Raw genomic sequence first — 16333 nt, 5'->3', positions numbered from 1 at the left:
ATAGATGGGAAATGCAGGGGACCCAAGACAGAGCCTTGTGGTACTCCTACAGAGAGAGGCACAGCATAAGAGTATATGCTGTTAAACAAAACTGTAAACCAGTCATTTGAGAGATAGGAAGCAAAACTTGAGAGGGCTGTGTCTCGGATACCAAAGGAATGTAAACTTTGTAAGGACGGTCAACTGTGTCAAAAGCCACAGATAGATCCAAGAAAACTAAAGGAGTATTGGCCTTTTGCTTTAGTTGATAGCAGATCATTTGTTACTTTAGTGAGAGCAGTTTCTGTAGAGTGTTCAGGGTGGAAACCAGATTGGAAGGGATCAAGTAAGGCATTAGTTGAGTGAAATTGAGTTAGGTAGTTATATACTAATCGTTCCAATAATTTGGAGGCAAGGGGAAGTTAGAAGGGGTAGTGGCATCAGACTCAATGACACTTTACTGACTGTTACAAATGACTTGGTAATTATTACAGCAAGGCCAGTAGAATTATTGGATGTATTTTTAGAGGTATTTGCAGCAGAAATAGTAAGGTTCCAATGCCACTTTACAGATCACTAGTTAGGCCTCATCTTGAGTACTGTGTGCAGTTCTGGAGGCCATATCTCTAGGATTTAAACAAACAGGAATCTGTGCAAAGGAGGGCTACTAAAATGGTACATTGTCTAAAAAATAAAACTTACCATGAAAGGCTCAGTTATCTAAATATGTTAACTTAGAGGAGAGAATGGGAAATAAGTGCTATGATAGTAACTTAAGTATATTAAGGGGGATAGTAAAGCTGAGGCTGTAAGCATTTTTCATAAAAAAGATCATGATCTCAAGCTGAAGGGTAGTAGATTCAGGAGTAATTTGTGAAGGTACTTCTTTACAGAAAGGGTGATTGATTCATGGTATAAACTTCCACAAGAGGTGAAAATAACAAACACTGTGGGGGCTTCACAAATGCCTAGGATAAGCATAAGACAATCCTTAAAACAAGATACGTTTATACTTTTAGGAAATTTTGGACAGACTTGTTGGGCCTATGATTCTTATCTGCCATCAAAATCTATGTTTCTTCTGTTACAAGGGAGAAGTAACATATTTTCATTAATAGAAGGGGTGGGTAGAAGGGCTGATGAGATGTTTTTTCTAATTGTGTCAATTTTATTTGTTAAGTGATCAGCGTTAATCTGAGCAGTGAGTTTGGTAGTAGGCGAAGGTGGACAGAGGAGAGAGTGTAAAGTTTCAAACAGCCTTCTGGGCTTGGATGGATGAGTTGACACGAGAGAGGGGAAATAGATTGTTTTGCTGGCTTAAGGGCAGCTTGTATGATCTGAGGAAGAATTTATAATGTAGAAAATCAACAAGGGTGCGTGATTTTCTAAACTGACATTTAGCGAATGAACATCTCTGAAGATAGCGAGTTTGTTTGGTGTGGCATGGTTGTTGCCAAGTATATGAAACATGGCAAACTGTGGAGGGTGGAGCTTTGTCAAGTGTTGATTTTAGAGCAGAATTATATTGTAAAGCCGCAAGGTCTAAGCAACAGAGGGATGAAATGTTAGAGTAGAGGTGTCAGTTTAAAAGAAGAGTCAGGGAAATCCAAGCATTTAAAGTGATGGTGAATACAACCGTTTAACATTTACTTATGTGAAAGGTTATATTAACCCCTTTGTGCCTGTATCAGTGTTAACATTAGAATGAAGTTCTAATGTTAACACTTGCTGTAAAAATGAAATCATGTAATCATGGACACGATCACGTGATTTCAAGGCCAGGATCGGAATATGGGGGACTGTCTGCGCTGCTAGGCACGCTCCCCAGTCAGATTCTTGCTAGTGTCAAAGGGAGAGGCTGCAGGATGCCATATAAGGTAGGACATTCCATGCTGTCCTAACAGCGTTTAAGCCCAGTGTTGTTAGATTGGCATGAAATGTCCTAACGGCATGAAGGGGTTAAAGGGGCAGTCTATTATTGTTTAAAAAGATAGATAATCTCTTTATTACCCTTTCCCCAGTTTTGCATACCCAACACTGTTATATTAGTATACTTTTTAGCTCTATGATTACCTTTACCGAAGCCCCTGCACATTGCATCTTATCTCAGTGCTTTTTACAATCTTGCATTTTAGCCAATCAGTGCTGGTTCTTATATAACCATTATTATTCTCCACGGGAGAGAGCACAATGTTATCTATATGGCACACATGAACTAGTACTGCCTGGCTGTTATGCAAGATTTAAAAATATAATAAAAAGCACTGAGATAAGGGGCAGCCTGCAAAGGCTTAGAAACAGGCAAACTAGGTTATAAAGTATATTAATATAACAATATTGGTTATGCAAAGCTGGAGAATGGGAAGTAAAGGCATATCTATATTTTTAAACAATAAAAAAATCAAGTAGACTGCCTCTTTCATATATGTCCGTGTAGCACAATTTAAAAAATAATAATAATATTAATAATAATAATATTAATAATAATAATAATAATAATAAATAATAAATATATATATATATATATATATTTTTATTTTATTTTTTCTCTCCTTGTAAACATTCCTTTATTCCCTTTCCTGTTATCAGTTCACTGGCATTTGACTGGCATGTGGTACAGCCAATAAGATATGCACACATGTATTTCTCAAGCAGCTTGCTCACGTGCTGTAGCGTTGAGGATTGACTAGCAATCCCACTGTGCCTGTGCAGGTTTTTTTTTTTTTAAACAGTTTTTATTGCTGTAATCAAACATAACAACAGTAAAAGTGAAGGAAAGGTGAATAACAGGTACATATAATTCCTAGTTCAGATAAATTAAGGACACTGGTCACTTGGTGCAGGTCAGGTACCTAATAGTAGGGGTATGAACCAATAGGGGGTGAGGATAATTTGGGGTAACATAATGTGAACTGATGGATAAGTACAGTTTACTGGGGAGGCGACTAGGCGCGAAAAAGAGTGGGGATGTATACTAAGGGGTTGGCGACCATGTAGTATTGAACTTACCTTTCCAATCAGCCCATGCAAGCTCAAAGAGGTCAATTTTGTTGAAGGAGTAAAATATAGATTTTTCCTTTGAGTATAGGTAAGCCATAGTGTTTAATATCATGGGCCATGCCGGGGGCAATTCTTTCTTCCATGCTCTGGCTATACTGGTTTTGATAGCCGAAAAGAAATATATACAAAGAAGGCTTTGGCATTTGGGTAATGTATGCCTATATGCAATAAGGCTAGGGCGGGAGATTTCTGGACTTGCATACCCAATTTGGATAGGATGAGGAAGCATGAGTTCCAGATAGGCTTATTGGGACATGTCCACCAGATGTGGAGCAGGTCTCCAGTGTGGCCACAGTTTCTCAAGCATAAAGGTGAAGCGTTCTGGTACATTCTGGCTATTATAGTAGGGACAAAATACCAGTGTGAGATGATTTTATAATAAGTCACCATATATCATGATGCAATGTATTTTTTTTTTGTGAGTGTCAGTGTGTTGCCAGAATTGGGAAGGGACGTTGGTGTTCAATTGGGTTTCCCCATCTATGCAGGTGGGGGGCCAGCTCGGGCGGGGAGGTACCTTCTAGTAGGTAGTAATGAGCAGACAGAGGTTTATGAAGTCTGTCTCCTTTTTGCCAGGTGGACTCCCAAGGGGTAAGGGGCCTTTGTGACGAGGGGGTGAAGCCCCAGCTAGTGAGGAAGCTTTTGATTCGCAAGAGTTCAAAGTGAAGGTATGGGGGAATGTTGGCTGAATTTTCCAAGTGTTCTGGGGGGTACTGGGACCAAAAGTCAGAGACCTGTTTTACGCCTAGCTGTGCCCATCTATTCTCGTGTGTTTTAAGAAGGCCAGTTAGGAGTCCCGCAATCGAGGTTATAGGTGACGGGTGAGGGGATATAAGTGCTCAGTGTCTAAGTTTGTCCCAGGTGTTGAGGCATTCTAGTATAATGGGGTTAGAGATTTCAAGAGTTCTACGGCAGTGGGTCGGAGTCCATATTAAGTCTCGAAGGCGAATGTGGTACGGGAGAGAGGCTTGTTCAATTTCCCTCCACTTACTGGGGGATTGGAGGACCCCCCCATTGTGAGTTGTGTTTGAGCATCGCCCCTTCATATATTTTTTTTTTACTGAAGGGGAGGCGAGGCCCCCCAGATGCTTGGGAAACTGCAGGATTTTATGCGCTATCCGGGGAATTTTGTCTTGCCAAATAAATTTGGTGAATTCATTTTGAAACTGTAATAGGAGATGACTGGGGACTCTAAACCCAATTTTTTTCTTTCATGATTCAAATAGAGCATGCAATTTTAAGCAACTTTCTAATGTATTCCTCCTATTATCAATTTTTCTTCGTTCTCTTGCTATCTTTATTTAAAAAGCAGGAATGTGATGCATAGGAGCCGGCCCATTTTTGGTTGAGAACCTGGGTTATGCTTGCTTATTGGTGGGTAAATGTAAGCCTCCAATAAGCAAGCGCTATCCATGGTACTGAACCTAAAATGGGCTGGCTGCTAAGATTTACATTCCAGTTTTTAAAATAAAGATATCAAGAGAAGAAAAATTGATAATAGGAGTAAATTAGAAAGTTGCTTAAAATGTCATGCTCTACGTGAATCATGAAAGAAAAATTGGGTTCAGTGTCCCTTTAAGGGTAGGCATCAGAAAAAATAGGTAAGTTTAAGGAGGAAGGACATTTTCATTGATGTTATACGACCCATCCAAGATATGGATTTATGGTTCCACTTATGTTTCAGATTTCTTAATTCTGCCAGTAGCAGGATAAATTGTCTTGAATCATCTGCTAGATATTATTGGAGATCTTGACCCTTAGGTGCGTTACATACTTGTCTGTCCAATAAAAGTTGTATGTGTCTTTTAGGTGTTGTGTGCACGCGTTAGTGTAGCCCCAGGAATATATTTCGGTTTTATATAGGTTACCTTTATAAAAAGAATGGTTTCCAAAAGTCTCAAGGATTTCCATAAGTCTGGGAATAGTATTTGCCGGGTCTGCCGAAAAGATTGTAATGTCATCGGCAAATAACGCTATCTTGTGTGTTTTGCCATATATTGTGATGCCCTCCAATTTTTTGTCTGCCCTTATCTGTTCCGCAAAAAGTTCAATGGCTAATGAGAATAATAAGGGTGACAGGGGGCACCCTTTTCTGGTACCATTGGATATCAGGAAGGAAGAAGAGTGGAATCCTAAACCCCTAACCGTTGCCGTGGGAGAGGAATATAGTGCTTGGATTGCGGTTACCACTACTGGGGGGGATTTGAAGGCTTTAAGGACATCCCAGAGATAGTCCTATCTAATCCGATAAAAAACCTCAGCATCCAAGGAGATGACTGAGAAGGGTTTATTTAGTTTTGTAGATTCACAGAGAATGTTAAGGAGGCGCCTGGTGTTGTCTGGGCCTTCCGTAAAAGGGATGAAGCCCACCTGGTCTGGGTTAATAAGGAAAGGGAGGAGTTTGAAAATCCGGTTTGCTAGCAATTTTGAATACATTTTTATGTCTACATTTATTAACGAAATGGGCCTATAACTTGAGCAAAAGGAAGGGTCCTTATTGGGCTTAGGGCAGGGGTGTCCAAACTTTGCTCCTCCAGAGGTTTTGGAACTACATTTCCCATGATGCTCAGCTAGATAAATGCTGGCTGAGCATCATCGGAAATGTAGTTCCAAAACCTCTGGAGAGCAAAGTTTGGACACCCCTGGCTTAGGGATAGTGATGATAGCGCCTTCTAAGAATTCCTTTTTAAAAGTTACCTTCATCCTTTGCCAAGTTATAGAGGCGAAGGGGGGATAGTTCCTGAAGGTGGGTCTTATAGAAGTGGGCTGGAAAACCGCAGGGGCCCAGAGATTTAAAAGGTTTTACATTTTTAATAACTTGTTTAACTTTGAGTAGGGTAAAAGGAGACGAGAGAGTCTTGCGCTGTTCAGTGGAAAGGGAAGGAAGATTTAGGGAGGACAGATACTCATGTGTTGGGTTCTGCAAGGTTGGGTTATGGTTTCTGTTTGTTTGATATTATATAATTTTGAATAGTATGTAGCAAAGCTTTCCCCAATTTGAGAAGGAATTCGGTAAGCTTACTATCTTGCGAATATAGTCTTGATCACTGAAGGGATTAAGACTAAAAAACGTGCACTTGTTTAGCACTTCTGAACCCCGGGTTAATGAAATTACAAACTCAGGATTTGGACCAAAAGAATCTAATCGAAGTTAAAACATAACTTTTATTTCAACAAAGGTTTATGAAATCACTGTGTATGTGTGTGCACTTTAAAAACACCTAGAGTCTCGATTAAAAAGATGATTTTAAATTAATCAAACTACCTGGTTTAATTAAAATATATGTAGAGCCTAAATGGGTGTCCACATAAATAGTGTGGATAATATGGGCAGTGGTTACTGAAAATCTAGCTACTAACTTGGCAAGTTGTACTTTGGCACTTGTATTGGAATATAGTCTTTTTGGATAATTAATCACAAAGAGGCGTGGCTGTCAGATTACAGTACCTAATGTCCAAATAAATATGTCAAAATACAAAGCAGCAGGGACTACTGATCTCATCAGTTGTGACTTGGTTTAAAGTTATCTAAGTACAAGAAATAGTATATCATGCACTCTTGATTATTATTGAAATGTTACTTTCGTTCTCATAGGTTGGGAGTAAAGCCCAATAAACATTGATTATATAAGCTAGAGTTTTGATGTGTATTCTTATTCGGTGGATATGTATATTTTACATTCAAGCTTTGTGGCTGGTCTGTACGAACCGCTGCATACAGCCTTATTTTGGCATGTAAATATCTAAGTCATTATGCAAACTATTAAATTGGTAGTTTAGTTTTTGCCACTTGCATCAGTAGGTATCAGTGTTGTGATAACATCGGCGAAACATGTCAGGGAGGGGTATTGTGTAAAAATACCCTAAATTTGTCGTTTTTAAATGGCATAGTAACTCAAATTATTTAAATTATAACTAACTTGAACCTTGGAGTTTAATCTATTATCAACTTTAGGGATTAGTAACATTGGCAGTAAAGGTTAAATCCAATATTCTCACACACTATATGCGTCCTCAAACCCGAACAAGCTAGTGAACAGATATATTACTTCAAAACCCTAAGCACCGTATGCCAAAATAAGGCGTTATTTAGGTGTGCTTACAGGTTAATTACAATGTGGATGTTTATTCAAAAGTATGTTAAATCGATATAGCTACAACTTTGAAGTTTATTTGCCAAAATAAGGCTTTATTCAGTGGTGCTCATAAGCCAGTTTTAAAACCTGTCTATCAAATGATGTACCAAAATTGACAAATTACATTATATAGAAGTAATTTACATACAAGATATGATTACTTTTGCGCTTATAGACTAGCAATCAAGTTGATGTCTATTCATAAGTGTATTAATTTGATAAAGATACAACTTTGATACACACGTATTGAACTAGTAAATACCAAGTTTATAACCTAAAAATGCATATATGAAGTCAGACATTCGCATGCCAAAATAAGGCTTGATTGAAAGACACCCTTAGGCCAGCTATAATAGCTGACATCTACCTAATCACTTACTAAGCTGGTAAAAGCACAACACTGATACCTACTGATACAAGTGGCAAAAACTAAACTACCAATTTAATAGTTCGCATAAGGACTAAGATATTTACATGCCAAAATAAGGCAAAATAAGGCTGTATGCAGCGGTTCGTACAGACCATCCACAAAGCTTGAATGTAAAATATACATATCCACCGAATAAGAATACACATCAAAACTCTAGCTTATATATATTCAATGTTTATTGTGCTTTACTCCCAACCTATGAGAACGAAAGTAACATTTCAATAATTACTATCAAGAGTATACTATTTCTTGTACTTAGATAACTTTAAACCAAGTCACAACTGATGAGATCAGTAGTCCCTGATGCTTTGTATTTTGACATATTGGACATTAGGTACTGTAATCTAACAGCCACGCCTCTTTGTGATTAATTATCCAAAAAGACTATATTCCAATACAAGTGCCAAAGTACAACTTGCCAAGTTACTAGCTAGATTTTCAGTAACCACTGCCCATATTATCCACACTATTTATGTGGACACCCATTTAGGCTCTACATATATTTTAATTAAACCAGGTAGTTTGATTAATTTAAAATCATCTTTTTATTCGAGACTATGTGTTTTTAAAGTGCACACACATACACAGTGATTTTATAAACCTTTGTTGTAATGAAAGTTATGTTTTAACTTCGATTAGATTCTTTTGGTCCAAATTCTGAGTTTGTAATTTCATTAACCCGGGGTTCAGAAGTGCTAAACAAGTGCACGTTTTTTAGTCTTAATCCCTTCAGTGATCAAGACTATATCCGCAATTTGTCCCTGTGCACAAGCACTCTAGCTCATAAGGTATACATACTCATTAAACCAGATCGAGCACCCTGTCGCTAATAACACTGTAGTGCTAGTGCCACCTTTTTCTTTAACAAGCTTACTATTTTGCTTGATTGGATGAATTCGAGAGGCATTGGTTCAGTGGCGTAGTTTGTTGGCTAACATAGTATCTGCCTTGTTACTTTTATAGTAAAATAATTGTTTCCATTTGAAGAGGTTTTTGTTCTACCTAGTTCAAGGTGGCTGATATGGGTTCTGAGTTCTAACATTTGAATAGAATAGAGTTCCGATGGGTTTAAACGGTTAAAGTACTCTAATTCCCTAAGTTTGCTAAAGGTTTGAGCTAGGGATAGACCTGACAGTTTTTTTTTTTTTTTATTATGGGCTTGTTTTCGAATAATGTAGCCTCTTATTGCGGCCTTGAGTGCTTCCCATAGTGTATTGTCTTTGGTCTGTAAATTGTAATTGAGTTGTATTAGCTCCGTTATATCCTTACGGAGCGCCTCTCTAAAGGGGATGTCAGAAAGAATTTGATGGGGTAGTCGCCAGGGAACTTTGGGACTGTTGGTGTTTATGGAGTGAATGTCATCAGTCACTTGGTCATGATCTGACCAGGGACACAGTGAGATAACAGAACGCTTGAGTAAGTCCAATGCTTCTGCAAAGCAGAACATGTAGTCAAGTCAAGTCTGGAATATGTTTTGTAGGGATGGGAGTAGTGGGTGTAATCTTTGTCTTTTGGGTGTAGGGCTCTCCATATGTCATAGTAGCCATATTGGGTCATGAGGGTTCTGAATTTGAAGGCTAAGTGTTCCACATGATGGTTCTCTGTGGTTTAGGTAGTAGTCTATTTTGCTGTCCCAGGTCATATTGAAGTCGCCCGCAATTATTACTCTACCCTGCCTTGACTGTTCCAATACTTGGAGAATTTTTCTGAGGCATTTGGGCGGTGTGTATTAGGGGAGATAAACCGAGACTAGAGTATATATATATATATGTTACATGGTCTAATTTGCAGACTAAGAATATATATCTAGCTTGGGGATCTCTAAGCACCTGGATTTGTTCAAAAGCTATTCTTTTATGTATTAGGATAGCAGTTCCTCTTGCTTTTTTGGAGAAGGGAGCATACTCAATTGTCGTGTAGTTTTTAGAGTAATGTCTATGTGGATCGTCTTCCTGCCAGTGGGTTTCTTGGAGGAACACCAAGTCAGGGTTGTGGAAATTTAGTGAGCGGGTTAGTAAGCTTCGCTTAAAAAGGAGGAGTTTAGGCCTCTCACATTATGTGTCAGGAATCTAAGCGCAATCATGGAAAGTTTAAGAAATGTAATATGTGTAAACCTTCTGGGTACTTAGGTGAATACAGGGAAGGGGTGAGGACGGGAAAGGGGAAAGGAGTGGGTCAGTTTTGGTGAATATGAGGGTGGGAATCTGGGGTATGTGGTGAAAATAGTCCACCTCTGTGGAACCCTGGAGTGGGCTACCTTAGGGTGGGGAGAATATCAACAGGGAGCAAAACAGAGAGCTGGAAACGCCCCCCCCCCCCCCTGCTCCATAATATCATAAATATATTATAAACATAACTTTGGCAACATAATTGAAAATTAAGGTGGTATCCATTTTTAATCGTGGTGCACTTAGGTGTCACTCTTTGGGCAGAAATAAGTTTGCGCCCAAGGGTAAAGTTCCAAATAGGTTTTGTATAAATTGAGTTCATGGTGGTGAAGAGTGAGGCCGAAATGCCTCCTGATTCTGTAGTCTTTTGTTTCTTCGCTCTTTTACATTCCATTCAGGTGCTGACGCACGCAGTTTGCATTGCAACATGGGCTGAGCCTGAGCGGGCTCACTTTGAATCCCCCATAGTGTAAGAAGGGTGTTGCCCTCGGGCAAAGAAGAGGACACAACATGGGTCTGATTGTCACGAGTGATTATGAGTTATTATGGGGTAGCCCCACCTGTATTTGATGTTTGCTTTTTGTAGAGCTCTGGTGACAGGTTGATACATTCTACGTTGTTGTAAAGTATTGGCTGATAAGTCTGGAAGCAATTTAATTTCTTGAAATTTCTCAGAGTTTGTTTCTTAACGGTGGCCTGCATTAACTGTGAAAGCAGACTATTACGTCTCTTGGTTTATCTTGTGAGACCGTCCTTGGAGGCAGCACTCTATGTGCTCTCTCCATAGTGCTTGTCATTACGTCCAGAGGGCCCAACAGCTCATTAAATAGTTCCAGTAGATAGCCCTGGAGGTCAGCAGGGGTAACATTTTCAGGAATTCCTCTGAACCGCACATTATTTCGACGTGCCCTATCCTCCACATCTGCAAGTTTCAACTCAAGTTGCGTTACTTGATCGGCTAGAGATTCCAAGTACGAAAGTAGTTTGGTCAGTGGCCATGTCGTCCTGCTTGCGCTCAAGTGCGACTACTCTGTCGCCAATTTCAGAAATGTCTTTCCTAAGTTCGGCTGAACTGTGTTTAATTTCCTGAGTGATTAAGCATGTTTGTATTACATTTTTTTTCAAAAGTTGTTTGAGTAGATATGCACAGGTTAGGATGGGAATCTTCGCCCATTGATTCTGGGTCACTAAGACCATCATTGGAACCTTCTTTCAGGTCCTTATCTGGTTGGGTGAAGTGGTCAAAGACTGCATTTTTAGCGGCAGTAGGGGTCCTTGCGTGTCTCCTAGATGTGTGAGGCATTTCCGAGTTGAGAATGCTAATGGATGGGCTCGGGCTCAGGCTCAGTGAGTGTGCTGCGTGAAGGATACCTGGTGTCTTGAAGTAGTTAGTTGGCACCAAATTATTACCTTAATTCACATTGAATGGAGCGGGGCTGGGTGACATTCCTCCGGCACTACCACATCTCAGCTGCTTGGTTGGGGCAGCGCTGGCGGGTGCAGATGATATATGTAAGAGAACAAATAAGGAAGAAGACCTCTAGATGGTCTGTTTGTCTAGAGGGGACTTATGTTGAATTAAATATGGTTAGGCCATGAAGGGGCAGTATAGGGAGGGAGGTCTGGCTTATGTAGTGTATAAAGCTCTGAGATATGGTTATATACCAGACAAATGCCACACAACTAAGACAAAAGGCAAGACATGACTCAACACCAATGTGTCACCCTAGTTGGCACCTGGCCCACCCTCTCTCCCCAGGGAAGCTAAGCGGGAGGGGTGGGGGAGAGAGGATTTAGTTCAACTTTAAGTACTCCTCCTAAACTACAACCTTCTTGGAAGCAAGTACAAATAGCACACAATTCCTAAACAATTTGATGAGCAATACTAGAATCTGGATATGTCAAGAGATACACGAAATTCCCTAAAGCCTATCTCCCACCTCAGGGAAAAGGGGGTACGACCCGAAGGAAGGGAAAAGGAAGGTGACCCACCCAGACAAGCTGGGCAGGAAAGTGGGAGGTGAGAGAACGGCTGCACAATAAAATTACTAGCCTTGTCCAAGTACTAATATCAGCAGGTAAGTTAAATATGCAAGGGTTATACAACGTCAGTTTATTAATAATAGTAATAGACAGTCCCTTCTTTGTCTGAGTATAGGGTATATGAGACTCAGATTAAGTTCCTTTATTATGGGATGTGCACTCACTTGATCTTAAAAGGGTAGAGGGTGCTTAGAGAGAGTCCCAGTGGTAAGGGTTGATGAAGCTAATGTTAGGCCTAAAATATAGAATAATAAGTAAAGGACTCACCTGTTTTGGTGCTTGATATGGGGATCTTAGTAGCTTTGAGGGTATTCCTGGTGGCCTACAGCCCCTAGGCTTGTAAAGGAAGCTAGAAATAGGCTGTGGAAAGAAGAGCCTAGTTGTAGAGGTCCTGTAGGGTCATGGTAGCAGGCTGCAGGTGTCCTGCTTGAGACTTGTACTTTTGTGCTGGGCTACGGCATGCAGACTGCAGGTGGGCCTCCACGTGGTTAAGTGTTACGCGCTGGCAGTAGCGCGCCAGTCAGGACCCTGGTCCACAGCACAGCTGCTGCATAGGTAGCTCTATTGCCGGTTGTAAGGAGGGAGTCGCCTGGTATCTCTGTTGCTGAGTCAGCGCCTGTTTGGCAGGCAATTTCCAAGATGTTGATTTGCGCCGTTGTCAGGATCTGCGCCAGAATCAGTAGCACTGTCTGTCAGCGGGGCTCAATCCATGTGGCCGCCAGAGGCCGAGGAACCCTCTCCGGGATTTTCTCACAGGGAGCCAACCCTTCACCTGTCTGATCGATCGGCCTTGGGGTGGCGGAAGGCTTGTCACGGAGGGCTCGGTCCTGAAGTCAGCAGGTTTTGCCGCCTCTGCTCTGATGCTGACCGGGGTAAGATGAAGTCCAAGGGCAACAAAGATAACCCCGAATTATGTCTTAGGAAAGGCGATTTAGCTGCTTTTGGTTGTTTTTTTTTAGCTCAAGTTGTGCAAAGCGATGTGAATATGCGTCCGCTCCTGTTGCTGGCTATCTCCGCCTCCTCCGTGCCTGTGCAGTTTTACGGAGTAGCCGAAAGCAGCTTCAGGTAGACAGTGAAACTACTACACCGTAGGGATTTACTGTTCACCTTTGTGAATACAGGAGCAAGTTCAGTATGAGCAAAAAATGATTTTTATTAGTATAAAAAAGAAAAGTTATACATAAGAAAATATGGCTTTATATTTTGGAGCATATATATTATTTGGATATGGCTATAAATTACGAATTAAATGCTTGTTTTTTGCTTGGGGTATGTTGCTCATATTGAACCTCATCAAGTGTTCACAGCAGTAAAAAGTGAATCGGTATTATAGAGGATTCACAATCTACCCGAAGACGCTGTCGGCTACTAAGTAGAACTGCGTAGGCACAGTAAGATTGCTAGCTGATCTGGCCTCAAAGCTGCAGCATGTGAGCGAGCTGCTGGAGAAATACACAAAGGGCGTGTGATGCACCTCTTATTGGCTGTACCACCTGCCAGTCAAGTGATAGAAAAAAAGGATCTGACAGGGAAGCGGTCAAAGCAACAATGACAGGGAAATTGATAATGGCAAGATTTTAAGGAGAAAAAAATATTTTTAATAAAATAAGATGTGGTCCACCGGGACAGTCAGTTTAGAATTGTCAATGGGTATACTGAAGTCACCTAAGATGAGGGAAGGAATATAATTATTACTGCATTGCTGTTTCAGAGCAGACTTGTGTTTAACCCATTTGCGAGGTTAAACCGAGCAATAAGCATTTGTGCAATACTAAAATGCTTTAAAACATTAAATAAGATTGTTGTGTTTCTATTTAAAGGGACAGATTTAACTTATACTTTCTCAATTAACCTTTTACCGCCGTTCTGTCCAAACGGCGCTGGGCTTTAGCGCCGTTAGGACGAAATACGTCATAGCCGTTTGGCTGTTCTGAAGCCCACAGCGCTTCCTGGATGTGATCGTGGTCTGGAAGGTGTGCCTAACGTCACAGGGACGCCCCCCTGACCCGATTCTATAATTGAAATCTTGCGATTGATCGCGTGCACGATCCTGGGGATTCAATTTGTCTACGACCCTGTCATGAAAGGGTTAAAAAAAAAAAACAACAACAAAAAAACCAAACAATCTAAGACAAAAAACAATAACATTAAAGCATTTATTAACTAGATTAACCCTTTTGTGCCAGCATCAAAGTGTAAACACTTGCTATAAAAATGAAATCACATGATTTTAAGGCCGGGATTGAATAATGTGGGACTGCCTACGCTGCTAGGCACGCCCCCCCCAGTCTGATTCTTGATTGCGTCAAAGGTTGTAGGCTGCAGGATACCATATAAGGTATTATGTTCCTTGCTGTCCTAATGGCGTTAAGGCCCATTAGGACGGCATGGAACGTCCTAACAGCGCCTAGGGGTAAAAGGACATAACAGTCAAAATTAAATTTTCACAATCAGACAGAGCATACAATTTTATGCAACTTTTCAATTTAATTGTATTAGCAAATGTACTTTGTTCTCTTGGTGTCATTTGCTGAAAAGCATGCGTACGTATCCTTAACAGCAGCAATGCACTACTGGGAGCTAGCTGGTCATTGGTGGCTACACATATACCTCTTGTCATTAGCTCACCAGATGTGTTCAGCTAGGTCCCAGTAGTGCACAAGTGCTCTGGAACTGACTTTAACTATGTGTTTAATACATTTACACGAGGTTAAACATAGTTATATGCTAGAGGTGCAACAATGAAATCCTCTAAGCCGTTCATTTTAGTTTTGCTCTTATATGTCCACCTAACCATTTAGATTCACGGATAAGCACAATGTCAGTACTTTATAGGTAGGCTTACCATAATTTTTAGAGGTGAAACTGGGACCACCTGGTGCGGTGCCAGTGGGGGTGTGGTCAGGAGCGTGGTCAAGGGGGCGTGGCAATTACCGGTCCTTTTAAAGTAGTAGCTTTTATGTGTGTAATGTTTCGTGGATACTCTACCCTTCCTCAGTCAAACAAGTGAATCACACAGTTTAAATAGACCATAACACCACCCCCTAGTGAAAAAGGCACCATTACGTTGTCATGGCAAATAAATCATTAATCTAAATCTCAGATTCTAAATAATGCCAAACATCAAGCATAATTATCACTTTCATAATTATCAATTTCACAATTTAATATCTGCAGTGTAATATTTGTTTTATGTGTCTAATTAAGGAACAGAGCCAAATACTGATAAGGCATAAATACAACATTGAATGAAAGTAAAAAAGAAGCACATACCCGCTAAAGCTGTTTAAGAGGCTACTCTATACCATAATGCAGGAAGATTATAGCCAAAATGCTATCCTGCATGAAGTAAAGCAAGATCCAGGCCAAAAATCCTGCCTGTCTGCACTTCCTAGTCATACCCATATGATTCCCCTAAAGGTGTATTACCGGCAATGTCACCAGGGGTCGGGGGGTGCTAAATTCTTAGAAAAATAAACCAAGTAGTACTACAAAATTAAAAAAAAACTATGCTGCTCACTCAGCCTGTATTACTAAATGTAAACTTTGAAGAACACGAATGTTAAGCTAAGCAGGGCTGTATGTAACAAAGTACCAGCATCCAACTATGCTGGAGAGCCACAGTCCAGTTGTTTTGAATAATGTGTCTGGGTTTAAGGTGGTCTGAAACCTGGACACATGATTTGAAACCTGGAGGTGGCAACCCTACTGGGACAGAATGAACAACTGGGTGGGACACTGGGACAGTGCCTCCAAACCGGGACAATCCCAGTAAAAGTGGGACTTCTGGTAAGCCTATTTATAGGTACCGAGACTACATTATTTTTTAGGTCATTCGTTCCCAACCAAAATGTGATTAAAAACAATGTAGGCTAAATATAACATTATATTCCTCTATAAAAGTATTCCTCACAATTACAATTTGAAATTTGTTATATAACATATTGAATTGGGCTATGCCGTTCTAGTTCGCCAGTAATGAACGCACTTACCATCCTGACACTAGACCAGTAGTGACTAAGAAGCACACAACCACCACAAAGACATAAACCAAAGGAGAGTACTCGTACAATGTAGCCAGGAATATAGTTGGCATAGCATCAATAAACCTTCCTGGTATTATGTAGAAAAACAAGTAAGAAACGTAATGTATGGGTCGTCTGACATCCCATAGTCCTACACCGTCACCGGAATACTGCGTATGGCCAATCGAAAAGAAAATATTGGAAAATAATTTATCAACAACGTGGCTTTCATATTTGTTTTGGGAAAAACAACGTTAGTGTAAAAGTTACTCTTTTTACAGGATACAATTTGCATGAAAACTATTTGCAAACGTTATTAAATACCAACCACACGCCATAAGGTGCGATATATAGAAATATATCGAGCGCTTTATTTGCAGGGCTAACACGGTACGCCAGTAACAAACATGGCTACCATCATTTACTGCATCTGTCACTTCGGACCCTCCTAAAGCTGAGGAGAAAGTGTCTGATTGGCTGATGCGTATATCA

At 40.4% G+C, this 16333-nt stretch overlaps 1 protein-coding gene across 1 annotated transcript in view; it reads right to left on the bottom strand.

The window, feature by feature from the left end:
* The window catches only part of CGRRF1 (cell growth regulator with ring finger domain 1), a 131718-nt gene extending 115708 nt beyond the window's left edge, over window positions 1-16010 (bottom strand). The window contains exon 1 of the mRNA XM_053697598.1: window positions 15809-16010. Coding sequence (XP_053553573.1) covers window positions 15809-15912 — 104 coding nt within the window. The 5' untranslated portion in view covers window positions 15913-16010. The remainder of the gene's footprint in view (window positions 1-15808) is intronic.
* Window positions 16011-16333: the final 323 nt, after the last annotated feature.

The sequence above is a fragment of the Bombina bombina genome, chromosome 1, assembly GCF_027579735.1.
Source record: "Bombina bombina isolate aBomBom1 chromosome 1, aBomBom1.pri, whole genome shotgun sequence".
Lineage (NCBI taxonomy): Eukaryota > Metazoa > Chordata > Amphibia > Anura > Bombinatoridae > Bombina > Bombina bombina.
This window is presented reverse-complemented; position numbering and strand designations above follow the sequence as displayed.